The 26,677-nt window shown below is 50.2% G+C and overlaps 2 protein-coding genes and 1 long non-coding RNA gene across 5 annotated transcripts; 2 read left to right on the top strand and 1 right to left on the bottom strand.

Moving 5' to 3' along the window:
- The first annotated feature begins 387 nt into the window (after positions 1-387).
- On the top strand, positions 388-6,112 carry LOC141279576 (solute carrier family 23 member 1-like). Its single transcript, XM_073809964.1, has 4 exons — positions 388-1,258; positions 1,656-1,764; positions 3,143-3,238; positions 4,517-6,112. The coding sequence occupies exons 1-4, from the start codon at positions 1,106-1,108 to the stop codon at positions 4,771-4,773; spliced, it is 615 nt and encodes a 204-aa protein (XP_073666065.1). The 5' UTR covers positions 388-1,105; the 3' UTR covers positions 4,774-6,112.
- Positions 6,113-6,134: 22 nt separating this feature from the next.
- On the bottom strand, positions 6,135-24,850 carry STRA8 (stimulated by retinoic acid 8). The gene is made up of 8 exons (XM_019952051.2): positions 24,659-24,850; positions 20,750-20,825; positions 20,015-20,099; positions 17,044-17,253; positions 15,934-16,219; positions 11,387-11,460; positions 9,616-9,727; positions 6,135-6,675 (listed from the first exon to the last, which is right to left on the bottom strand). Exons 1-8 carry the CDS (start codon positions 24,848-24,850, stop codon positions 6,601-6,603), a joined length of 1,110 nt encoding a protein of 369 aa, XP_019807610.2. The 3' UTR covers positions 6,135-6,600.
- On the top strand, positions 16,203-26,421 carry LOC141279577 (uncharacterized). 3 transcript variants are annotated; one of them, XR_012334083.1, is made up of 5 exons: positions 16,203-17,730; positions 18,964-19,138; positions 19,537-20,966; positions 21,526-22,348; positions 26,112-26,421. It is a non-coding gene; the product is annotated as an uncharacterized lncRNA (long non-coding RNA). The 3 variants fall into 3 exon arrangements; XR_012334084.1 differs by lacking the exon at positions 26,112-26,421 and having other exon boundaries at positions 19,537-19,894; positions 20,787-20,966; positions 21,526-22,845; XR_012334082.1 differs by lacking the exon at positions 26,112-26,421 and having other exon boundaries at positions 21,526-22,845.
- The last annotated feature ends 256 nt before the right edge of the window (positions 26,422-26,677 follow it).

The following is a 26,677-nucleotide window of genomic DNA, read 5'->3' as shown; positions in this document are numbered from 1 at the left end:
GTGGGCTTTTTGTATATGGCCTTTATTGTGTTGAGGTGCATTCCTTCTATATTTAATTTGTTGAAAGTTTTTTTATGCTGAAAGGATGTTGGATTTTGTCCAATGCTTTTTCTGTGTGTATTGAGATGACCATATGTTTTTATCTTTCATTCTATTAATGTGGTGTATCACATTTATTGATTTGCACATGTTGAGACATCCTTGCATCCCAGGGATAAGTCCCAGGTGATCACGGTGTATGATCCTTTTAATGTACTGTTAAATTTGGTTTGCTAACATTTTGTTGATAGTTTTTGCATCTATATTCATCAGGGATATTGATCTGTACAGTTGACCCTTGAACAATGTGGGGAGTGGGGTGGGGTTAGGGGCACCAACCCTCCTTGCGGTCGAAGATCCGTGTATAACTTATAGTTGGACCTCTGTACACGTGGTCCCTCCATATCCATGGTTCCATCGTATCTGTGGTTCCACATTCACAGATTCAACCTATCATGGATTGTTTAGTACTACAGTATTTACTGTTGAAAAAAAATCTGCATATAAGTGAACCCACACAGTACTTTCTTTTCTTTTCTGTCCTTATCTGGCTTTGGTATCAAGGTAATGCTGTCCTCCTAAAATGAGATTGTGAAGTAAGTATTATTAATCCCACCTGTTAAATTTGGAGGCTGACATTTTGAGAGGTTAGATAACTTGGGTGAAGCCGAACAGCTAGTTAGAGGCAGAGTTGGGATTGGCTCTCAAACCCCATTCTTAAGCATTGGGCCACTCCCTCCCAAGAGAGACTTCTTGCCTCACTATAAAGTCTGCCTAGAGAAGGAGCATTGGAGTCAGGACTTGAAGACATGTATGAGAGCAGCAGAGAGGAGAGGTGAGGGCAGAGACTGGGACCCAAGGTCACACCTTCATGCTTTCGCCAGCACCATGTGGGAGTAGAGGGGGGCCATTTCTGGGTCAGTCGATTCTGCTCCTGTGGGTCCCCTGGAGCGATTGTTTGTGATGCCCCAGGAGCAGGGCAGAGGCCTCCAGGGTGTGTGACCCAGCTGGTGCTGAGCTCCTCGTCTCTCCCCCACCTCCCTGAGTGCTACAGGTAGGGAGCAGGATGGTGATTGTTGCGGCGGGCTGCGTGCTGCTCCTGATGGGCATATTTGGGAAGATCGGGGCTGCGTTTGCCACCATCCCAACCCCTGTGATCGGAGGCATGTTCCTGGTGATGTTTGGGGTCATCACTGCCGTGGGGATTTCCAATCTTCAGGTGAGGCAAGACACCCTTAGGAAAGCAGCAGCATTGCATCTCCTGAAAGGAGCCCATGGGGATGGAGATGAATGGAACAGGGTGGGGACAAGGGAGGAGGGGAAGGGAGTCCTCAGTCCCAGAAACCGCACTGGCCCCAAATGGGAGAAAGAAATAACCAGAAGCACCCGAATTTCTGAAAAACAAAATTGCATCAGTTTGAATTGGATTATCCAGACCACTCAGCTCCCAGGGTCAAGTGGGAGTCGGGACTTGTCTGAGAACCTGTGCCCTCTGAGCCCAGCCTCCCCCTCCAGTCTCAAGTGGCGGTGGGGGGGCTGGCCGGGCGGGTGTTTGACTGATGTGCAATACAGGTACTGATCATTCTGGCTCTGCCGTGGGGGCCTCTCTCCTACAGTACGTGGACATGAACTCGTCCAGAAACATCTTTGTCTTTGGCTTCTCCATCTACTGTGGGCTTGCTGTTCCCAACTGGGTGAACAAGAACCCGGAGAGGCTCCACACAGGTGATTTTCCATCCTCTAGTCTGTGACCACTCCAGGGGCAGAGCTGGTGGGGTCCCTGGTCCCTGGGAATTCCTGTCACTTTTTAAAAAAATTAACTATAGTCACCATGCTGTACATTACATCACCATGACTTATTTATTTCCAGTTCTATTGAGATATAATTGACATACATCACTGTATGAGTCCCAGGTATACAGCATAAAGGTTTGACATACATATATTGTGAAACGACTACCATAATAAGTCTAGTTAACACCCATCTCCTCATATAGACACAATAAAAAGAAATGGGAAAAAAATTTTCTCCTTGTGATGAGGACTCTTAGGATCTACTCTCTTACCAACTTTTCTATATATCATACAGCAGTGTTAACCATAGTCGTCATGTTGTACATTCCATCCCTCGTACTTATTTATCTTATAACCAGAAGTGTGTCCCTTTTGATCACCTTCCTCCAATTCCTCCTCCTCACACCCCCTGCTTCTGGTAACCACAAATCTGATCTCTTTTTCTATGAATTTTTTTTTTAACAGTCTATATATAATAAGTGAGATCATACAGTATTTGTCTTTCTCTATCTGATTCATGCCACAGCATAATGCTCTCAAGTTCCATCCATGTTGTTGCAAATAGCCAGATTTTATGGCTGAATAATACCCATTGTAAATATATACCTCATTTTTTTTAGTCATTCATCCATTGATGAACACTTAGGTTGTTTCCATATCTTGGCTCTTGTAAATAATGCTGCAGTGAAGGTGGCTGTGCATATATCTTTTTGAGTTAGTGTTTTCATTTTCTTTGGATAAATAACCAGGAGTGGAATTACTGGGTCATATGGTAGTTCTATTTTTAATTTTTTGAGGAACCTCCATACTGTTTTCCATAGTGGTTGCACTAATTTACATTCCTGCCAACAGTGCCCAAGGGTCCTTTTCTCCACACCCTTGCCAAGACTTCCTAGTTCTTGTCTTTTTGGTAAAAGCCGAACAGGTGTGAGATGATATCTCACTGTGATTTTGATTTGCATTTCCCTGATGATTAGTGATGTTGAACACCTTTCATGTACCTATTGGCCATCTGTATATCTTCTTTGGAAAAATCTCTATTCAGATCCTCTGCCCTTTTTTTTTTTTTTTTGTCGTACACGGGCCTCTCACTGTTGTGGCCTCTTCCGTTGTGGAGCACAGGCTCCGGGCGTGCACGCTCAGCGGCCATGGCTCACAGGCCCAGCCGCTCCGCGGCATGTGGGATCCTCCCAGACCGGGTCACGAACCCTCGTCCCCTACATCGGCAGGCAGACTCTCAACCACTGCGCCACCAGGGAAGCCCCCTCTGCCCATTTTTTAATCCCTGTCACTTCTGTCTTCACTCTAGGGATTCTGCAGTTGGACCAGGTCATCCAGGTGCTGCTGACCACGGGCATGTTTGTTGGTGGATTTCTGGGCTTTCTACTGGACAACACCATCCCTGGTAGGGCTCACCTTTGCTCTGTAAGCTGGCAGTTTGGGTAGATGGTCAGCATTTGGGTCACCCACATTGCTTCTCTAGCCCCAGTTCTCATGTAAGACTGGCCACAGCATACCCTGAGTGGGCCCTGCATCTGGGTGGGGTGTATGGGCCTGTACTAGCTTTCTAGGGCTGCCATCGCAAAATGCCACAGACTAGGAGGCTTAAACAACCGAAATGTATTTCCTCACAGTTCCAGAGGCTAGAAGTCCAAGAACAAGGTGTTGGCAGGATTGGTTTCTCCTGGGGCCTTTCTCCTTGACTTTCAGATGGATGGCCTTTCCTTCCTGTGTGTGCATCTCTGGTGTCTCTCTGTGTGTCCTAATCTCCTCTTCTTATAAAGACACCAGTCAGATTAAATTAGAGCCCACCCTAAAGACCTCATCTTTACGTCTTTAACTAAATCACCACTTTAAAGATTGTATCTCCAAATACAGTCACATTCTGAGGTTTGTGGGGTTAGGGCTTCAACATGATTTTTTTTGGGGGGGGGACACAATTCAGCCCATAAAAGGACCCTAAGGTGAGAAATACACCAGAAGCAAAAAGCAAAAGACATAGCCCCAGCTCTCTTAGAGCCTGCCGTCTAGTTGACGAGGGAGAGAATGCATGTGTTCATTTATTCACATTCCAATAAAAACCACAGCAAGTACACTGTGTTCCAGGTGCTCTGTATTGAGGATACAAAGGGCTGCAAGACATGCCCCCCTGCCTTCTAGAAACTCACAGGCTAGTAGGGGAGAGAGACACGACAACAGACCATTACAGTACAGGGAAGTAAGTGTGATGATGAGCAAACGAAGCCCATGAGCGCTGAGGTGAAGAGCGCAGAGCTGCCCTCACTGGTGGCTTTCAGTGCTCCCTTCTTGATCCTCCCATGGCCCCTTGAAAGGACCTCTGTGATAGCTGCTGCTTCGTGGTATTCCATTTCCCACATTTCTTCTCTCCACCAAATGTAAAATGCATCTGCATTCCAGAAACACTGAAATATAGAAAGGTCCGCTCTGGAAGATGAGGAAAGAACAGTGGTTCATAGAAGGTCGTACCCCGGAGCTCAGGGAACACCTGATGATGAGCTGAGTTGAGCTGAGCTGATTCTTGGGATAGGCTTGGAGGGGGAGGAGGGGCTGCTGGCAGGTGCAGGGCACTGAGACGAGGCCTCGTGAGTGCCTGCAGGGGGGGCCAGAGGCTTCCGCCCCCTCCCTCAGGGCCCAGGCTTGACTGCTTGCTGGCTCCCTTTAGGAAGCCTGGAGGAGAGAGGCCTCCTGGCGTGGAATCAAATCCAGAAGTCTGAGGAGACTACGAAGATCTCGGAGGTCTACAGCCTCCCCTGCGGGATCGGCACCAGGTTCTGCGCATCCTCCTGCACCCGGTGCCTCCCCTTCTGGCCCAAGCTGGAACGTGGTGGGAGAGGTGAAGTGGGGGTGAGCCAGCTGACGCTCTGCTCCCGGGACCCCTCAGAAGAGCGACCCAAGGGCGCCACAGACACCAGGATGTAAGAACGCTCCTTCTGCACGTCCCAGAGGCTTCACTATCCCCCCACCCAATGTGCTGAGCTCCCCACTCACGTATGGAGGGGACCCTGCCCTCTCGAGTACCTCTGCACCCCGCACGTGGTGGCAGCCAAATAAGTATTAGATTAAGACCATGACAAGCATGCTTTGACCCAGTCACTTAGTCACCGAGGTCTGGCCTCAAGCTGCTTCCTTCCACCATGCTCCAGCCCTCCCATCTCCAGTGTAAACCAGTCCTCCTGGCAGTATTTTGATGCATCGGGAGGAAGAGGCTTTGGGTGGGGCAGGCGACAGAGATGGGGCTGTTTGCTGAAAGGTGACGGGAACAGTTCTCTTCCTCCCCAAAGAGGCTGGAGGCCCTGCCAGCCGCCCCAGGCCCTTCTCTTCCAGACACTTCTTCTTCCAGGCCTCTCCCCTGCAGGTCCCTCCCCGCCAGGCCCCTGCCATTTGTGAACACCGAAGGGCCAGCAAAGCTACAATCCCTGCACAGCCCCAGCGCCAGTCCTTGGGGTCAGACTGTGTATCACAGGACGGTATAGTGAGGCTGTGGGCCCTGGCGCTGTGGAGTCAGGACCAGGTTTGGATCCTAAGACTTAACCTGCATGTCAGGTTCTCACAGGGACATGAAACAGTCAAAGCATTTGAGAGGCCTTCAGTGGAGCAGAGCCACTGTTGTTATGATATATAAACTGTAAAGAGCCAGGCGAACCTGTTCTCTCTGCATCCTCAGTGGATTAGTCAGGATTCTCTAGAGAAACAGAGCCAATAGGGGGTGTGGGTGTGTGTATACACATACATGTCTGCAGAGGGATATATACATGTGTCCACACACACACATACATATATGGGGGTGGTGGGAGGGCAGGGCAGGGAGAGAGATTGACTTAAGGAATGGACTCATGTGATTGTGGAGGCTGGCAAGTCCAAAGTCTGCAGGGTAGACCAGCAGGCTGGGAAGAGTTACAGCTGGAGTCTGAAGGCAGTCACTGGCAGAATCCCCTCTTCCTGGGGGAGGTCAATCCTTTGGTATTCAGTCCTTCAACTGATTGGATGAGGCCCACCCACACTATGGAGGGTAATCTGCTTTACTCAAGCTCTACTGATTTAAATGTTAATCTCTTCTAAAAAAATACCTTCATAGAAACACCTGGAATAATGTTTGACCAAATACCTGGGTACCATGGCCTAGCCACGTTGACATACAAAATTAACCATCACACCCAGTGTACAGGCCCAGGGACATTTATGCACTCTTTGCCCAGGGGCCTCACCAGAAAGCACTCAGAACACTGTGGGATCTGGCTTGGACTCCGTTCAGGAGTCTTTATTATCAGAAGAAGCAGATGTAGCTGATGTCCTGGAGCACAGGAGGTCAACACTGTTCCTGGGCTCCTAGAACATGCCGGATGTGTGGTGGGCTCCAGAACTCTCTAGAACCCATCAAAACAATGCCCTGAACCCAGGTGTGCTGCAAGTACCCGGTGTCATGGGACAGATCCTGCCTGTCCTGTTCTTGAAAGGCTCGTGGCCTGGGCCTTGGGTGCATCCGGTACCCCCTGAATAGGAGCACAGTGGGAGCAGGTGTGTGCCCTGCAGCAGGCCAGCACCTCATACCAAACAACCCTGAAAGACTGACACGGGGCCACACTCCTCTTAAATACTTTATAATAATCAGAAACGACAACCATCAAAATGCTTTCAGGACAGCCCACTCCAAAACGTCCTGCCAGGCTGAGGCAGGGGCAACCTGGGCTGTGAGCATTCAAACTTGGAGACTGCCCGCCCTCCTTCACCCCTCCTGCTCCCACTGCATCACAGATCTTCATCGTCAAACGTCTCCGTGCACCTCAACATTACCGTCTCATCGTCGAAGGAAAGGTCTGGTTCCTGCAAAACACAGGTAGAAGAGGATTCAACTTTATTTAAGGGCTCTGGGCCTTAGGCAGAGGAGAAGGCCCCATCATCTCAGACGTGCCCCCTCCCTCTGTCTCTCCCCCACGTCTCTTCAGTGGTATCTTCTTCTCCAGCTTCCAGCCAGGAAGTTAAAAGCAATGGGGGGCAGGGAGTCCATTTCTATTTCACTCCACTCAATACTCTGTGATCTCCAGAATGGCTTCTCCTGGATTCAACAGAACTGACTTCTTTCCTCTCCTGGAGATTCCTGGGATGCCATAAGAGAGACAGGGGCAGTCTTAAAGCTTTATCCAAATGCCCTCAACAGAGGATGGTGAATTACACCATTATGCACCCACCAGCTATTTCAAAAAAAAAAAAAAAGGAATGAGATCCCTCTCTATCTGTAGGATAAACTATTTTAAAAGGGCAAGGCACAGAACAATGTGTATAGTAGGCTACCATTTGTGTTTGAAAGATTACATAAATATCTGGAGAATACCTTTGGATGGCTGTACAGAAACTGGGCATGGTAATTGCCTTCAGGGAAGGGAATGCGATAGTAAGCAAGGGACAGTGGTAGGCGAAAGACTACGTTTTCTTTGTATATCTTTTGGTAACTTTCGAACTTTAAACCATGTTCATGGGTTAGCTGTTTGGAGATAATTTTTTAAAAGAAACAGCGCTGTGTCTGTTTAGCAAGGGTTTCTCAGTCCCTTAACAATGACCCCAGCCAACCTCTCTGACTCCCCATTACCTCTTCCCCTAACCGTACATTCCTGGGTTTATGTTCTTCCTACCTCTCCGCACCCCAGCAGAAAATCAGCCCTGTAATTTGTTAGCCCTGATGGTTAGGGGTTGATCCCCTTGGGCCCCGGGAAGCACCCCTAATCCAGCCAACCATCTTATGAACATGGGACCTGGTCCCCAGGGTGACGGCCAGATTGGGGGTGACTGCCAATGAAGCCTCCCCAGCTCTGGAGAGCGGCCCCCACCTGCTGTGCTCTGCTGCTGGGGGAGGGGCGCACGAGAGCCCGGGGGTCCAAGAGGGGGAAGAGCTGGTAGAAGGAAAATCACCCAGACCCATCGTTCAGGGTGAGGATGCGGCAAAGGTTGAGAAAAGAGGGAGTCGGAGCATAGTGGTTGCCCGGAGCCCAAGCGTCCTGGGAGGGAACCACACGCTGGAGTCTCTATCACACAGAGTGCTTGAATGTCATTCCAAATGTTCTACTTCCTTAAGCCTCTGAAAACGGTGATGAGGCATTTTTAAGCTGCAGATTTGTGAAAGCACTAGTCTGTGAGAGGTGTTTGCTGGGATTGGGTGCTGAAATGTGTTGAGTAGTGTTCCCTCTAGTTCATATCCTCCTGAAACCTATTGGGAAATAGAGTCTGTGCAGATGTAAGATTAGTTAAGGATGTCAAGCCAAAATCATCTGGATCTAGGGTGTGCCCTCAACCCAAATGGCTGGTGTCCTTACAAGATGAGAGGGACGGAGAGATACACAGCAGAAGGCCATGTGAAGACGGGGGCAGTGACTGCAGTGATGCAGCTACAAGTCAGGGGATGCCGAGGATGGCTGGGAGCCACCAGGAGCTAGGAGGAGGCAAGGAGGAATCCTTCCCTAGAGCTTTCAGAGAGAGCGTGGCCCTGCCAACACCTTGATTTGGCCTTCTGGCCTCCAGAGCTACGAGAGAATAGATTTTTCTTGTTTTAAGCCACCAAGTTTGTGGTAATTGTAACGTCAGCCCTAGGAAACCAGTACAGGTACTAATTAAGCTTCATCCAACCACCTCCCGTGAAGCTGATAGCGGGGGACAAACGGGGAAGAGAATGCAGTTGCCCTCTTTACAAACCATCTACCAAGCCTGAGGCCTCCTGCACGAGGACACTCTTGAACAGCCTGTTCAAAATACAGATTTCTGGGGCTGCATCTCGCAACACTGGATGGGAATCTTGGGTGTGGGGACATCAGGAGTCTGCATTTCCAGTGAGCTCCCAAGGCGATTCAAGTCTGAGTACCTCTGCTTTCCATGGGTGCTCCAGCCCTGCCTGTTCTTTCTTTCCTGCCATGTGTAGAGAAAGGAAGCAGGGAAAGCAAAGACTGTCCCATCGATCCATTCTCAAGGCCTTGGTAAAGTGAACTGACTTCACTGTGTCGAGAGAAAGGGACACAGTGGTCAGAGCCGGTGGCCAAGGGTTGGGAGGTGGAGAGCAAAGCACAGGGAAGGGCCCTGGCTCCAAGTGGAGATTCAGAGTGGTCTTGGCAGAGGGAAATGAAGGGTTAGCAGGAAGAGGCCCCATGGAAAAGCTGTCCGAATTATTTGAGACATTTCCATCCCTATCACTTACCTTTTTTAATGAACAGCTATAGTTTTGCTAAATTCGTGAGAAGATCAATGGCTATGAACCTGAAAGGGCCTGTCCCCTTGGCAGCTCAGGCATAACCCTCTACCCCCGTGGAAGCTTCCAGGAATGGACCTTCTAACCAAGACCCCCCACAGTGCATGTCCCCGTGGGCTGCACAGTCAGCTTTTTGGAAGCAGAAATTAATATCCTTCAAAAGCTGGCAGCAAATATTACCCCGGGGTCTCCGAAGACGACGAAACGGTCTGGCCTCTTAGAAAGGCATAAAGGAGTCACACAACATGTAGGAATGCCTGCGAAGGGCCAGGCCCCGGAGGTCTGGTCCCGGCATCAAGGGACTCCCCAGGCTCAGGTCTGCCCTGAAGAGCATCCCTCTGTCTCTCCCCTCCATTTCCCCGGACATCCTCCGTTTCACAGGATGCATTAGGCTGAAGTCAACCACCCGCGGAAGAACGTCCCCCCGCCGGGGTGTGAGCTGGGGGGGCTGTAGCTGGGTCTCCCCTCCAGAGCCCTTCCCGCCCTCCGAGGGGAGGTGAGCCAAGGCCTCACTGTGCTCTGCTCCGTCCTACCTGTTTGAACTGAGTGTCAACACAGCAAAGGCCTTTAAAAAAATTGACGATCTGCAGGTAGAGCTGAAACTTGTCCTCGGGATTTTGTGGGTTGCAGACAGCCAGCACGGAACTGACAGCAGAAAGGAGGAAGAAACAACAAACCTTTAAAATCCTAACGTTTTACCTCTGTTTGTACCCACTAAAATATTTGGATTACAGTGGGAGCCAAGCACTTTGAAGCACGCAGCCGAGCCCTCCATGGAAGGTTTGCATGGCCCCAGTTCCAACATCATGTCTGGAACCTGCTGGGAAAGTGAGACTACAGGGAGGCAGGCCCGCATGCCTAGCTTAGTGTTCTGAGCTGCGGCCTGTGGAACAAGGAGCGAGATTTCCTCTCCTCCCGGAGTCAGGCTCGTACAGCAACGCCATACGGTTCTGCTCCCACCGGTGGTTGCCCAGGCTCGGGGGGCTCAGGGCACGATCGACATCAGCCCCTTGAGATGCCTCCGCTCAGGAGGTCTAACACGGAACACGGGCCTGGCGCAGAGGGCAGGCTGCTTTGCAGATTCCTTTCCTGCTGCTTCCTGGGACAAGGGGAGAAGCCTGCCAACAGGACCGTGAATCAGGCCTGGACAGCTGACTTCCTGCTGGAGTGAGGTCTCACAGTCAGCGTGGGAACCCCTGGCAGCAACCCCTGCCTTTTCTAGGGAAAATAGAAAAAAAATTTTTTAATTGGTTGGTTTTTGTTCCATCAGTAGAATGAGGAGTTCCAAGTACACTTTGGCCACTTTTCAACAAAATTGTCTTCACAGCCCAAGCCCAGCTCAGAAACAGGAACGTCTGTCTCCAGCCAGTTTCAGCCAAATCAGACTCCACACACGGCTGGGAAGAGCCTGAGTCACCAGGGAAAAGCGCTTTGAGATTTGGGGCAAGTCTGCTTGGGCTGGGGGCGGTGGGGTGGGAGCAGAGGAGCAAATGCTGCCCCCTGACCTGCCAGCAGGCGGCCAGGGCTCCAGGCCGTAGCCACAGGCCTCGGGGAGAATGGACATGTTCTTTGGGATCACGAGGACATGAACGTCAGCCTCACTCCCAAGGCAGAAAAACTAAATTTTCTTGCTTCTTTCTAGCCGGCTATGCAAAGGGCCTGTGCCTTCAGGCTGTAAGACCACAGCTTTTCAAAGCAGCAAGGGAATTTCCATCCTAAACTTTCTTTCTGAGAAAACACACCTGTTTTCTTTTTTTAAAACAAGCTCCTTCTTGTTTTAACATCTCCCCAGATGCTCTTCTCACTTCAGGGCGTCAGCCATCCCCTCCTCCCCTCCTTCCACATCCTTCCCATCAGCACCATGAAAAGCAGCTTCTCCCCTTGTGTGACTCAGAGCCCAGGGCACCGGGCCTGTTTCCACGTTGGCCCCGGCTCTCTATGGCCCAGAGCCCCCCGCCCACCTCCTGGACCAGACCGACTGCTGTAACCTGCCCATGGCCACCTCACCCCGGGGAACAGTGCAGCACAAGCCACCTGGAGTTGATAACCTGGTGTGTCTCAGCCCTGGGCCACAATGGAAGAACTGTCAGCTCTGAAGAAGCCCCAGACAACATCATCCCCAGGGCAATGGCACAATCCTAGGACCTACTTTGAATCACAGAAAAAAGTGGATTTCCAAGAACTTCCACTGAATTATGCTCCCTTCTGAGAGGCTGCAGGGGAGAGGCCCGTAAACACCCCAACAGGGGTGCCCACGCACACACACACTCATATACACACACAGTCTCACACCCCCATCTTCACCTGGAGCTAGATGTACTTGGAACCTCACTTTTGTCCAGGAAACTTGCCACATCGAAGGCATCTTCAAAAAGGATCTGAAAGGAAGCACAAAACTTCATGTGTCAGAAATACCCCTACACTTTGACGTTTGCTCTGGGCGGCTGGGGGAGAGACGCGTAGAAAGCCTCTCTACCCCTCAGCCCCAAATGGGTGCATCTTAAAGCTGAGGCCCAAACCCCGGCTCTCTGCTTGGTGACCTTTCCAGAGGATGAGTATTAAGTTCTTGCCCACCCAGAACAAACTGCCAACCCCAGAGGTGGCTGAGAGACGGGGAAGCACTGGGGACCATGGTCTCCTCCTTTTAAAGAAAGCAGGAGCTCAGGTGTGAGATGCAACAGCCAGAGGTGAGCCTCAGTTTACACTGGAAAGGGCTCATCTACTCCTCCCGAGGGGCAGAGGCTGTCTGAGCCCAGGATCCACAATCCAGCGGTTTCATGCCAGGGCAGCTGGACAGAGGTTAAGGGGGCTCTGGGGTTAAGCTGCAGGAAAGCCGACTCCCAGCCTTGCCACTCACTAAGCTGTGACTTGATTTCCCAGATCCCAAAGGGAATCACAACAGTGCCTACCCCTAGGGATGCTGCAAGAATCAGATGATGTATGGGCAGCACCTGGCACAGAATAATGGCTCAAATATGCTAGCTATTATTGAATACTATGTGCTTTGTAAAAGAAGCAAGGTTCATCTTGGAAATGGAAAATAGAAACAAAGTTAAAATCACTGAGAAACAGTCCCACCCAGAGATGTCCATTGTTGACATACTGATCTGTTTCCTCCAGTCATTTCCCAGGGCATATTATAGCATATATTTCCTATTTTGGAATCTTGCTATTTAGAAAGTTCTCAGTTCTGCTTTTTAAAAATTTGTTGACAAATATTAAATATTCCATGGGAACATGATATACACTTAGCATTGCAGGATTTAGTAAATATACAGGATATGCTTGGTTAAATTTGAATTTTACATAAAGAATGAATAATTTTTTGGCATACAAATGTCCCAAGTATTGCATGGACACTCTTATATGAAAATTTTAACTAGCTGTGCTTTTTACCCCTTCTATATGGGAGTCAAGAGGGCATTCTCTGATCCCAGTTGGCAGGTTCCAGCAGGTTCCCCAGGGTCTCCTCCCCTCTTACCTGGGGACACATTGCTCTTTGTCTGGGGGCCTTCTGTCTGCCCTTCGTGTCTTTTTTTTTTAAAGCTTTTTTTTTTTGATGTGGATCATTTTTAAAGTCTTTATTGAATTTGTTACAATATTGCTTCTGTTTTATGTTTTGGTTTTTTGGTGGCAGGGCATGTGGGATCTTAGTTCCCCAACCAGGGATTGAATCCGACCCACTGCATTGGAAGGCGAAGTCTTAACCACTGGACTGCCAGGGAAGTTCCCCACTTCATGTCTTCTTACAATTCACTTTCCCGGAACTGAATTCCCTGGGACTCTGGAATTGTGAATTGTACTCCTGGCTTTCTGGACATTTTCTGGTGTCCTTCTTTTTGATACCCCTTTGGTCACCTCAAAGAGGATTTGGGAAGGGGTCACTGAAAGGCCTGGGCTCCTGTGTCCATCAGCACAGAAGCCCATTGTCTCCGTGTTCCTTCCCAGCAGGCCTGAGGCAGGGACGCAGGACTTAAATTCCTTCCCTCAAATCCATCAGCCCATCACAGTCACAGGCCACACACCATCCTCGCCTGTGCAAACCCCTCTCCCAAGCCAGCTCTTGGGGGCAGCATGGCCAGGCTCTGAGGTCCTTCTGGGGCACCCAGCACACTTACGGGGCCGCACCTCTCAGAAGTGATCCCGAGCCCAGGGGTTGGCCCCAAACGCAACTGTTCCACAGCAAAACCTCTCAGGTGGACCAGGAGCTGCAGAGGTTTCACTGCAACTAATTTAGAAGCCACAGCAGGAGTAACTGGCTCTGTACCTACCCTGGGCATAACTGTCATCTGTTCCACTCACCTTGTCACTCAGCCCTGGGCTGGCCCAAGCCTGGGGATGGCAATGCAGTCAGAGCCCTGCTCTGGGCATGGCTAAGAGACTCTGCTGCCAGCTTCCCTCAACACCAGAAGAATGTGAGCCCTTAGCCCTTCCTGAAAAAGCCCAGACAAGCTGCTTCTGTGATTTGGAGACATTGGATTCTGAAGTTTTCTCTTTGGGTCTGCTCCTCCTTGAGGAAAGGTTTGTGCTGCAAACACGTGTGCAGTCAGCTTACAGTCTGACAGAATTTTCATGCATTTGACATACGTTTTCTTTTGCCTTCTTTGTTGTGGGACCCCAGGGCCAGGCACTTTGAGGCTACAAAGACATCTATCCTGGCTGATGCTTGCCTTGGGTTGAGGTCTTTTGGGGCTGGTTGTCTGGCCCTGCTTTGGCCATTATCGAGGAGAGCTCACATCCTCTCATGGTGGACCCAACATTTCGTGGATAGTCAGATCAGAAACCATAGTCCAGTGGAGTGGCGAATGGGGGGTGGGGACGGGGCATGGTGGTAGCGGTTGACTGTGGCACATCTGCCCTGCGAATTCCGTCGACTAACACCTGCAGTCATCAGTCACCTGGGGTGCTTGTTCAAAATGAGATTCTGAGCCACCCCCTTGGGGACTCGGATTCAGTGGGTCTGGGGTACTAGCCAGGCACCTGTCTTTTTTTTTTAAAGATTTATTCATTTGGCTGCCTTGGGTCTTAGTTGAGGCATGTGGGATTTTCTTTTTTTTTTTAAAGCCTATGCTATCGAATTTATTTATTTATTTACTTATTTATTTACTTACTTATTTATTTATTTATTTAGCTAGCTAGCTAGCTAGCTAGCTAGCTAGCGGTACGCGGGCCTCTCACTGTTGTGGCCTCTCCCGTTCCGGAGCACAGGCTCCGGACGCGCAGGCTCAGCGGCCATGGCTCACGGGCCCAGCCGCTCCGCGGCATGTGGGATCTTCCTGGACCGGGGCATGAACCCGTGTCCCCTGCATCGGCAGGCGGACGGTCAACCACTGCACCACCAGGGAAGCCCTGGGATCTTTAGTTGAGGCATGTGAGATCTAGCTCCCTGACCAGGGATAGAACCCGGGCCCGCTGCCTTGGGAGCACAGAGTCTTAGCTTCTGGACCACCAGGGAAGTCCCCAGGCACCTGCCTTTTAACTAAACTCCACTTGAGAAGCATCAGGGGAGATCAAGGAGGGCAGAGCATAAACAGGTGACCAAAGGGCAGAGACTTGAAAAACTCTGTGATGAAGGATACAATGCTTGAAGCAGGAACTATGTGCCCTGGACAAGTCCTGCCACATGCTAGGCCTTGTCTGTGAACTGGAGACTGGACAAGGTGACCACTGCTCTCCAGGCCTGGGCCCTGGTGGCTGGGAAGCCTCCCAGAGAATGGGGCCTCCAGGGCTGGCCCCCAGCATCAGAGGCACTTAGAGGAGGTTCTCTGGCTCTAAGACTCCCCAGAGAGACACTGGACGTCCCCTCCAAGCGACCACCCGCGGAGGAGTATTTGGAAAGTCAGGGCAAAGCAGGGGTGGGGTCCATGGAAGCTAAATGTCCCGCAAAGCACTAGACAGACGCGGAGAGCAAAGAACTGCCCTCCCCGTTAGACAAGGGAGGGCAGATGCAGCCGCAGGTGGTAGCAGCAGCCTTCTGAGGCTGTCCTAATTCTGGAAGAGCAGCTGAGGGGCCCAGTTTGAGCTCAGCGCTGAGCTGACCGCTAACCTAACGCCACCCAACGCTCGGCACGGCTCACCATGGCTGTTCTTGCTGCTTGAACGCCGAGAAGCACACTTACGGCAGAGGCGTGATTGCCTCCTCTGCGTTCCGCAATGCTCTTTGGGGTGGGAGCTGACCTGCTCTCAGGGATTGGGCCTGATTGATCCTATCTCGATTACTCATTGGCTCAGTAATCTGGCAATCTGGCCAATTCCGGCCAATGAGAGGGCAGGAGAGGTATGGTGCAAATTTCTGGGAAAGTTCTTCCTTGACCCTTAAGAAAGAGGGGCAGGGAATCTTTTCTCCTACCTGGTGTAGAAAAGGGATAACAACTTGATTGCTACCAGCTGCCATTCCACAGTCACCACACGGGGTGGGGGAAGTGGGGTGGGGAGGGAAGGTGAGATGCCGGCCTTGAGACGAGGCAGAGCAGGCAGACGGGAAGAGCCGAGTCAGCGGCGACGACGCAGGGAGACGAAGCGGAAGTCCTCCTGCCTCGGGCCCTCCCTGGGTGTGCCGAGTACATTTCCTCTTGGCTTAAACAGCGAGTAACTTGAAGCCGAAAGAATCCTAGTGCGTACAACCTTCTAAACCTTCTTTTCTGTAATCCCCATGGAAAGGCCAGGAAAGTAGCAGGGGAGAAATAACTGTGGTTCTGTGGTTGCGTATATAATGTCGGGAAAATCAGAAACTTAACGCGCGCGCCAGAATCCAGACAGCACCTCCAAGTTACTGTCTGACCCGGGCAGCTCCCTGGCATCTCCAGGCAAAGGTGATGCCCACCCTCCACCCTACCCGTCGGTCCGCTCACCTCCTCAGGGGTGGAGAAGAGCGAGCAGCTGGCCCCCTGGCTTTCCACTCCGCTGTCCTTCACGCTGCCCTCGGCACAGGCCGGCTCCTGACAGGCCCCCGCGAAGCCCAGGAGGCCGCTGTGCTTCTGCGCCCAGGCGTGCTGGAGGCTGGCCTTCCTCTCCTCGGAGAGGGTCTGCCACAGATGGGAGATGGCCGCAGACATGATGGGGAGGGTCACCTCCTGCGAGGAGACGATCCCGTTCTCGGTCAGAAGGTCCATCGTCTGCTTGTAAAAGTTGAGGTACCTGCAACAGAAGGGTCAGCAACTCCCGGACCTGAAGCCGGTGGCCCGGGGTCCCGCCCAAGCCGGCTCCTCGGGATCCCGTGGTGGCGGGGAGAGGGGAAGCGAGCACAGCACACAGGCCTTGCCCGCACTGTGCTTCACCAGGGACTCAGCCTCACTGGCCGCGGCCTGCCCTGCCACTTGCAGAGTAGAAGCTATCTGGGGGGCCATGGGCGACTTAGCTTTGTGCTTTGGGGGGTCCCTCCCCAAGTCCTCCCAGCGCCCCCTGTGAAGCTCTCTGTCGGACAAAAGAGAGGACGGGAGGCAGGGCAGGCTCAGCTCTCCCCCCAGGGGAAAACTGCTTCAAGTTTAGAGCCCAGACGTGTGCAGATATGATATGACCTCGCTTTAATTTGGAAGCTGTGGAGCGAGCCTCCTTCTACTGGGCCCGCCCCTCCCACATGGATGCGGAGGGCCTCAGGTTTGTGGAGGAGCGGTGAGGGACAGGGGAATCTGAGCCATCCATCCACTGCCTTTCTTACTCCAAGATTAATTAGTAAGGCTGCTGAAGCAGACCTGTGGTGTGTGTGCAGCAGTGGGGGTGGCTTTAGCTCTCATATCCCACCCATAGGCCCCCCAAAGTCACCCCAAATAAAGTCAGTCTAAGGAAACACAGTTCACGTGCTATGCAGATGTGGCTTCAGGACTATTTCTCTGGCTCCTCTAACAACCTCATCCCTGAGCCCCCGCCACGTGGAAATCCTGGAGCTTCCATGACTCGGGGCCTGCAGGACGCCCCAGGTGGAGCACCTGTCCCCCTCCCCACAGGGGCCCAGCTCTTCACACCGTTCAAATTCCAAGAGGTCTGGCAGCAAGGTGACCGAGGAGTTGAAGAGCTCCGCGTTTTTCTCCTCTGCCTTCTCCTCCTCTGCCTCGTCGTCCTCCTCTTCCTCGTCATCGTCCTCCTCCTCTTCTTCCTCCTCAACCTCCTTCCCGACTGCCTCGATTGGGCGCCAGCTGTCGGAACCTTTCTGATGAACTGTATTTAATATCAGACTGGGGAGGAAATGGAAACAAGGTAATCCCTCATGAACATCAAGACTGAAATTCTTGACACAATTTTAGCATATACAGACTAAAGAAAAAAAACCTATATGATCATCTCGACAGGTGCAGAAAAGCGTTGGCAAAATTCAACGTCCATTCATGATGAAACTAGGAATAGAAGGGAATTTCCTCAGCCTAATAAAAGGCATCTACAAAAAACCTACAGCTAACATCATATTTAACAGTAAAAGACTGTTTCTCTGCTAAGATCAGGAATAAGACAAGGATGTCCTCTCTTACCACTTCTATTCAAAATTGTGCTGGAGATTAGAGCCTGTCCAATAAGGTGAACCAAAGAAATAAAAGGTGTACAGATTGGAAAGAAGAAATAAAACTGTCTTTATTTGCAGACAATGTGATTACCTATGTAGAAGATCCCAAAGAATCTACAAATATGTGACCAGAACTAAGGAAGCAAGGTTGCAGGTCAGTATACAAAAACCAATAGTATTTCTATAGACTAGCAATGAATAATTGGAAATTGAAATTTTAAAAAGTACCATTTACAATAGCACAAAAACCCATGGTTAAATACTTCGGTTTAAACTAAAAGCTCCATCTAGAAAAGAAAACAATGAATAAGTTGGGCTTCATAAGGTTTTTAATTCTGCTCTTCAGAAGACAGTTTTGAGACTGAAACAACATGACATAATTTGGAAAACCAGGACTTGTACCCAGAATCTCTTTATACTGATAGGAATAATCCCCAAGGTATCAGATTGAGTTAAAAAGCAAGTGTGCCAGAAGAAAACATAGGAGAAGTCTCAACCCCTCTTTCTCTCTCTCTAATCTCAGAGCGGAGGAAGCCTTTCTATTCACCCAACATCAGGTGCCATTACAGATGGACAGAGTAGACTTCATTTTTGCATGGACAAAAGAAAAAACAGAAACATTGAAAGCAAAATAGGAAAACAACCAACCAAGGTACAATTGTTTGGAATCCATATACTAGAAAGAGGGCTAATTTCTTATGATACATAAAGCCCTTCTACCACTAAATAAGAAAAAGACCACCAACCCAACAGGAAAATGGGCAAAGAATAGGTTAAAAGAAGCTCCCAGGAAAGGAAATACAAATGATCCTGAACAAAGGCACTTAAGTTCACTCATAAGTTAATTAATTAATTAAAATATAATAATTATAAAATGTAATAATCTATTCCTCTGCTGGTACCACAGTTTTAATTATTGTAGGCTTATAATAATTCTAGTGGAAAAATCCTCCCTAATTAATATGATTCTGAAAGAAATTTAGTCATCCTCATGTGGATAAGTGATACAAGTATTAATAAGATTTTAGTATGTGATAGTGGTTGTATGTTAAATCAGGAAGGAGAGGATGGCTTATGTAATAAATGTGGTGGGACCAGTAGCTAACATCTGCCTCACTGAGATCATCTCCCAGGCTGATTTCCAGGTGGGGCTAGTCTGATTTGTAAAACGTGGCCAAAAACACCCTGCCACATACACTCAACACACACACACACACACACACACACACACACCACTCTTGCTTCCGCCCCCGATGACCAAAGCAGTGCAGAGTGTGATTATATGTGATCGTGTCCTTCTAATACTTTTCTGTATTCTCATGTTGTCTACAATGTGAATTTAATTTAATTTAATAATCTATCATTTCCCCCTGATTATTTCCCTTAGGATATAATAATACACATTTATTGTTTTAAAAAATGGGAAAATACAGAAAAGCACGGAGAAGAAAATAAAATTCATCAGTAGTAACCCCACCAAAAAAAGAGGAAACAACATCACTTCACCTCGGCAGGCTCTCAGGAGGTTCTGACAGTAAGCAGTTCGCAGTCCCCTTTTCAGAGTGAGTAAAATTGTTTATACACGTACTCCTGTGCCTCCTGAGAGGCCAGCCTGAATGTACACTGTGCTGGGCACGCCCTGGGGCCACCAGAGGTGATGAGGGCCCAGCCGTTGTCCCTAAAGTCCAGGCCGCTCTCGAAGCAGCTGTGCAGGATGGTGGTACAGGGCCTGGGTCATCCTTTGAGAGCACAGCAAAGACTAAGTCTACAAAGTACACATCAAAAAGTGCGAGAGTTAAATGTTCAAAATGAGATCATAAAAGTACGAGAAAGACATTGTTCGAATCAGCCTCTCTTGTCTGACTGTGACATTATAAAGGAGGTTCCCCTTTCAGCATCTGTGACACCTGAATGTACTACTTTTCCTTTCCTCTCTGAAGTTCAGTTTGGTTTTTCTTAGGTTCCTATGAAGCTTGGAAAGTAGGCAGAGATTTGGATTTTCATTATTTTCATATATATCCTCAATAAAGCCATTAGGTGAGTTTCTTTAAAAGCTATAACACGATATGAACACTATGATCTCATTTCTCTACAAAATAATGTGCAAAATGAAAAAAACTAGGATATTCTTTAAGATTAACATTGATTTTCTTTTAGTGGTGAGATAATATGTATTTTAATTTTCTTTTTTGGGCATTTCTGTCTTTTTGACATTTTCTGTTAATAAGTAGGATTTTCATAATCGGGAAAAAATCCAATGCGTGTGATTCGAATAAAATAGAAAAGAAATCTCTCCAGCACAAGGCTGTTCTAAACAGGTAAGCAGCACCTCTTCCTCGGTTCTGTGTTCTGGAGGGGAAAGGTGGGCTGTGGAGCTGTAGCAGCACTGTGGCAGCAGAACAGCAGATTCTAGGTCTCCTGGTGCTTGGGTGTCTTACCTGGGATTTCTAGAGTGCATGCTGGCATATTCTTCCTTGACCTCCTCTAAGCTGTTTACATTCCCATCCTCCAGGTTGAAGGATTCTATGAGGGAAGTTGAAGTCAAGGGTCACACATGATAGTTGGGACTTTGTCCAGTCTCTCCTGCCTTTCTGGCCTGGGTGGACCATGGGTGGTCGCTGAGCCCACCCAGGTTCAGTGTTAGGGAGTCAAGAGCCCAGTTTCACGTCTCCTTTTAGGTGTGCGGGGAGAGCACTAGAACAGGGGAAGAGTTTCTTGAACTGGACTTTCTCAGTCAAGACATGGAAAGTATCCCTTTCAGAATTCGGCTTTCACTAGCTTATGAAACCCAAATTCCCAGCCAGCCATGTCTCCCAGCCTGAGTGCAAGGAAGGGAGACAGCTTCTGCCCTTTGCTTTTGAGTTGGACAGGCCCCAGTCCACTCCTCTGGCCTCTCTGACCTGAGGAGGTCAGGCACCCTTCAACAGCACCTAGGAAGGAGCTCATCATGCTCACACAGCCCGCTGACGTCTGTCTGTCCTGCCAGACGCTAAGCTCCCTGAGGACAGGGGCATGGATCTCACCGTACCCCGGCCCAGGTGCAGTGCCTGACACACAGTAGGCTCTCAATAAATATATGTTCACTTGGCTTAACCCAATCTCCTTGTTTTCAATAGAAAAACAAGCCAGCCCTTCCCTGGGAGGTAGAGGAGTGGCAGGTAGGGATCTCTTACCTTTCAGCTTCAGCAGAGTATCCAAGGTTTGTTCCAGCTCCTGAATACGATTCTTCGCCTTATTCAAAACCTGCCACTGAGGACAGAGACAGACAGTGCGGAAAAGCCAGGCTCCCACCACAGAGAAGGTTTTGCGGACACAGGAGCCCCTTTCCTGGCCTGAGGCCACCCTCCCTCGGGGGCAAAGCCCCAGTCCTTGACGCTGTCGACAGAAAAGGTAGGAAGTTTGTTCTGATCCACAGAAGGCATGACATTTACTTTGTATTCTGGAAATGGTTCTCACAGAAATATCAAAGTATTTGGAAACAATTAAGCTGAGCTCAGCAGACAACTAGGGTTGCACACTGCTATATACGCTACATGAAGTCGGCGTGAGCTCGGCAGACAACTAGGGTTGCACACTACTATATACGCTACATGAAGTCGGCGTGGACGGTGACGGCACAGGTGGCCTGATGGTTAGAGCTCCAGGCGGCACGAAGGCCAATTAACTTCTGCTCACTTGTCCCAGTGTGCGCCCGGCAGGTTAACATTAAACGTGCTAATATTGTTTGTTTGCTAAATGCGTACACTCTAGTTGATCTAAACATTGATCAAGTGCTCTGTCAACTTGAACTGTGAATTTCCTATTCTGCAAGAGGAGAATCACAAGCATTTCTGCCTCCCTCCCTCCCTCCCTTCTTTCCTTTTGTACTGTATGTAATATTACTACAGTCAAAATGGTAACCGCAAGATTATTCAAAAATGAGAAATGCTAAATGTTGTTTATTATGCAGACACCCGATGCCTGTCAGGAGTCCCACACCTTCATCCGGAATGTATGAGGGCAAAGCTGTGTGCTTAGCCCGGGGACACAGAGTAAACAAGACAGCCCTGCTTTCAGGCCGCTGACATTCTAACAGGGAAGATGAGCATGGAAACAACCACTCAACGCACAAAACACGTAACAACTGCGTGTAACACGCTCTAGAATTCAGTAAGCACCGCAAAGTGCTGTGGGAACGCACGGCAGCGGGAGGAGGAACCCATCTAACTGGAGGGCTCGATGGAGCCGGGCTTCCGGGCAGCTGAGCTCAGCTGAGCCCCAGAGTATGCATGGACTCTGAAGTGCTGGGGGACACAGGCCTCGCTCAGGGAGCTGCGGAAAGAAAGGAAATGGGGAGGCGGTGGGAGAGGACGCCGCAGCAGCCAGGGGCTCACAGCCCAGGGGCTGCCATTGTAGACTCCCGCTGCCCTGGCTGGTGCACAAGAAGACTTGAGGAACCTCAAAGCACAGCGCTCTGAAGACCCAAAAGACAGCGACAGGAGAACACAGTGGACACAGGATCTCCTTTAGAGCAGGGGCCACCTGCTGTTTTACACTATCTGCTGCCCCTGTCCCACCCCGGCTTCAGGATTATACCGTTGGGTCAGCAAGGACTCTGTCCCCTCTTCGGACACTAGGGGCTGACAGGTGGCGTGAACCTCAGGCTTGCTCTCAGGGTGAGGCGAGGACTTTCTAGTCCTCTGGTCCAGGCTGGTCACCTGTGTCCACACAGCCGGGCCACCCCACGCTCACCTCGCAGTCTCACTACGTCAACTGGACCAGCACAGAGCTAGGTAAGCCGGGTGCAATTCATTGAAATTCTGTTTCTAGAATGGTTTTGGCAGGCTGATTTTCTTAGGACCTTTGTCTGGGTTGAATTGTGTTCCCCTAAAAAAGATATGTTGAGGTCCTAACCCCCAGACTTGTGAGTGTGACCTTATTTGGAAATAGGGGCTTTCTACAGGTAATCAAGTTAAAAAGACATCATTAGGGTGGGCCCTAATCCAGTATGACCGGTGTCCTTATAAAAAGGGGAAATTTGAATGCAGAGACAGACACACACACAGGGAAGACAATATGAAGACACAGGGAGAAGACGGCCATGTAACTGGAGTGATGGCTCTGTAAGCCAGGGAACGCCAAGGATTGCCAGCAAATGCCAGAAGCCAGAAGAGGCAAGGAAGTCTTCTCCCCTAGAACCGTCAGAGGGAGCACGGCCCTGTGGACACCTTGATTTTGGACTTCTAGAGGCCAGACCTCTGAGACAATACATTTCTGTTGTTTTAAGCCACCTGGTGTGTGGTATTTTGTTTTGGCAGCCACAGACAACTAGGAACACCTTGCTACCACGCATACGTGCAGCTCACTCTTGTAGAACAAATCCTTTCTCCATGGACATCACAAATGCAAAATTCAGGGTTGTCCCTCCAGCACGAAAGAGAAAGAAGGAGAGGACAGAAAACATCTGATCTCCAGACCGCCCTCTGGCTGTGCCATTCCAGGCAAACTGTCTAACTTTCTGGAGCCTCAGTGATACTAAGTGATACTCCTAAGTGATACTAACGTTCTAAACCACATAACGACCATGCTATGTTTTTCATGCTACTATATTGCAGAACTCCACAGCAGGCCTCAGGAAGCCATGACTGTTGTCCCTGTTTAACAGGTGTGTTAACTGAAGCTTAGCGAGTAACCTGCCTCACGAGCACCGAGGCCAGTTAACATCCAGGCTCTCAACCACCACGTCGTGAGGTGTGAGTTTTAGGGGCTGCAAAGGGTTTTCCTCTAGATTCACTTCCACTCCTTACTGCCAGCCCTGAGTACCTGTTCTTTCTTCAGCTGTGCTGCAGTCTGTGCAAACTTCTTCACTGGCCAATGACAGGGACTTTGGGGTTTTCGTCACCCAGGGGACACAGAGCAGAGCTGTGCTGGACAAGCTCTTTGCTGAGAGGCCCAGATGTGGACTCTCTCTCCCCACCCTCACCTGAGTCCCGAGCCCCTGCGCCTGGCTCAGCCAGGGAGTAGCCCTCCCCATACCTCTCCCGCTACAACCCAGAGCCTTCCAGAGGAGCACGTGGGACCTCTGTGGATATTCTTCCAGCCCCAGTTGGAGCCCTGCACAAGGGCGCTCTGGGCGCCTTCCTTTAATTTCCACAGAGGCCCTGGCCCTGTGCCCACTGAGGGGCTCTTCTGTGTGCCTGTCCTCAGCAAGGCTCCAGTGCCAGCTCTGGAGGCAGGATGCTCCCACCCGTCAAATGGTCCCTCTCCATAAGTGCAGCTCTGCTGAAAGCACCAGCCCACAGGGAAACCCATTGTCTGGAAGCAGTTGTAGGGCATCGGGCTGGTCTAGAGAGATGGACGGGGAAAGAAGGCCAGGTCTGGAGCCCGAAACCAGGCCTCCTCCTGGATCTGCCACCAACCAGCTGACAGGTCCTGTCTGGACTCCAGTTCCCTCCTCTTTTAAAAGAGGGTGGGGGGACTTGAGGCTGTCGGGGACCTCTCCCCTGTCGGAGACCTCCTAAATGCTTCCTGCAGTGATACCCACTCCATTCTCCCACCACCACCCAAACCCACCCGAACCTTCTGTGCTCCACCAGAGGCACTGATCAGCAATGAAAAAGCTGCATAAGGAGAAAGGCAAAATTAAGATCAGGAAAAGATAAATGCCTACCTGGAGAGCCCTGTCGCCTAGGGAAAGACCTGGTTGATGCATGAAAACTGAGAGGCACACACGGGTGTGTTCTGGGGGGTGTGCTTTGGGGTACGTGTGCGTGCTTGGGCTGAGGACATAGGGTCTGGGCAGCTGCTAGAGGCTCACCACTGCCCGTGAGAGGGATGGGCATTGCAGTCACTGGCTCACCGGGCCTCTCGGGCCGTCACTTCCCCTCCAAGGCCAGGCTTGTCTGCAGCAGGTAGGTAAGGCCCGGCTCTCAGGCTTTACCCACATGCAGCAGCAGACAGAGTGCCATGAGGGGTCCGCAGCTGACCGCTGACCCACCCAGGCCGCAGCCCTCGGGGGCGGGAGCTCCAGGCCAGTCCCCATCTCGGCTCCACAGTCCCTCCATGCGTGGGACCTTTTCCTCCCTATCCTAAGGTCCCCGTACCTTTGAGGCTGTGAGATCAGAGTGGGAGTAAACGGTCTTCCTGAGGCTGTTGAAGAGCCCTGCCAGGGTGGCTCGGTGGCGGGCCTGGGACAGGCGTCTGCGGGCCACCCGCGGCTCGACCTTCTGCAGCTGTGCCAGGGACCAGGGCATTGCTCTGCCGCTGGGGTTATTGTCTTCTCCAGAGGTCTCCATGAGAAGCTGCAACGTACCAGGCTTTGTTTGGCCCTAAATAATAAAGATACAACATTAAAGAAAAAGGAAAGTGGATTGAAGCAGAAAGAAAGGGAAACAACTCCCAAGTAAAAGGTCCCAAACCAATGAGTCTAATCGCTGACAGATACACAATAAATAACAGATGATACAAAATCTGTTATTGAAGCTCGACTCCTAAAACACAAGGTGCTCATATCTGACTTACAGTTGAAGGGCACAGCTGCTTTACACCAGGAAGTTTCCAGGACCTTGCAGGTACTCACCAGACACTTGTTAATTGACCACAGTGGCCAAGGAGAGCAAGCCGTGCCCTGAGATCGCATTCTTTACAGTCTGTCAGAGGTGGAACAAGTATGTGTCCCACCCTTGGAGGTCTTTCCTACTGTGAGAAGGCACCCCTCTTTGAGTTGGGAAGTAGTTACACAGGTGTATGTAGTATATGAAAAAAATGCATCAAGCTGTATTCTTTAGATTCGTGAACTTTTCCGCATGTATACTGTACCTAAAAAAGAAGAGAACGCACTCTTCTACATGTGAAAGCAAAAAGGTACGTGACGGCAGAGAATTGGAAGCTGGGTTGCCTTGAACTGCTTCCAGTGGGTTCTGAAAATGATCATTATGTTGTCCTTGGTCACATCTAACTTTACAAATCAGGAGCCCTTCTCTAAGATAGGCGGTTCTAAGGCTGATAATGTAACGATTTTAATAAAAGATTGAGCCATGGATGGCTCTGCCAGCAATTTGAACAGGGGGCTGCATTGTCATCACTGCTATACTCGCAGGAGGTACTCTGCACTGGGGTTTGAGTGAATTAGGATGGGAGTTCTCCGCGGGGTCCACTCTCCCCTGAGCACAGTTCTGCTGGGCAGAGACAATGCATGACCTGGGTCGGTTTTGATGTATGTCAGCCACCTGGCGAGACTGATGAAAATACACACGCCCAGGCCCTGCCTCAGAAACACTGGATGTGCATCTCCTGGGGTGGCCCAGGCGTCTGTGTAGGTGACACGCTGCCCAGATGATTCTGATGCTTTCCCGGTTGAGCCACCACTGGGGCACAGACAAGCAGCCCCTCTCTCAAAGCACCTCAGCTGACAGCAGCTGGGAGCAAAATCTCCTTCGAAGAGGGATATCAGGGAAGGAGGTGGAAGAAAGCTTTCTCACTAAGTTCTAGGGGGAGAACTGGCCACAGAGACCACGAACCCAATGAAGTAATGTGGGATTTTAAAATGTCTTTTAGGTCAGACAGCAAGTCTCCTGTCACCAATGTGGTCTTCACTAGGGTGTCCACTTTGCCTCGGTTTGCTTCTCAGAACAGTGGTGGGAAGATGGTAAGTAGGTGCCCTTTTTGTTGCCTGCGCTGGTCGCTTTCGGCTCCTGTAACATTCATTCCCAGGAGTTATGCCATCGGTGTGGGGAGGACAGCCACAGAATCACAAAGGCCCATCCAGCCCGAGGGCTAGGTTACATCAGAGGCCACACTTTTATAGTCTCCCATTTCCAGACATCAACAAATCTTTAATAGGGAGCAAAGTAAAACAGTGAAGGTTTTGAACTACCTACAGAAAAACAAGAAACTTTTGAACCAAAGAACATAGGTCTTCTTTACCTGTTTAAATTAAAGAGAAATGCATGTGCGTGGACACCAGGGAATTTAGGACGACAAAGGGAGGAAAAAATACCAGGATCCTCCCAGCATCTCAAATTCTCTAGTAGTCTCGGAACATGAACACCAAAGGCCTTTGGGCTTGTGGGGAGTCTGGAGCTCTCCCAGTGCCCATGCTGATAATTTGGGTTTCCTCCCAG

Source organism: Tursiops truncatus, chromosome 9, assembly GCF_011762595.2.
Source record: "Tursiops truncatus isolate mTurTru1 chromosome 9, mTurTru1.mat.Y, whole genome shotgun sequence".
NCBI classification, from domain to species: domain Eukaryota; kingdom Metazoa; phylum Chordata; class Mammalia; order Artiodactyla; family Delphinidae; genus Tursiops; species Tursiops truncatus.
The sequence above is the reverse complement of the archived record's forward strand: the minus strand, read 5'-3'. Positions and strand labels throughout refer to the sequence as shown.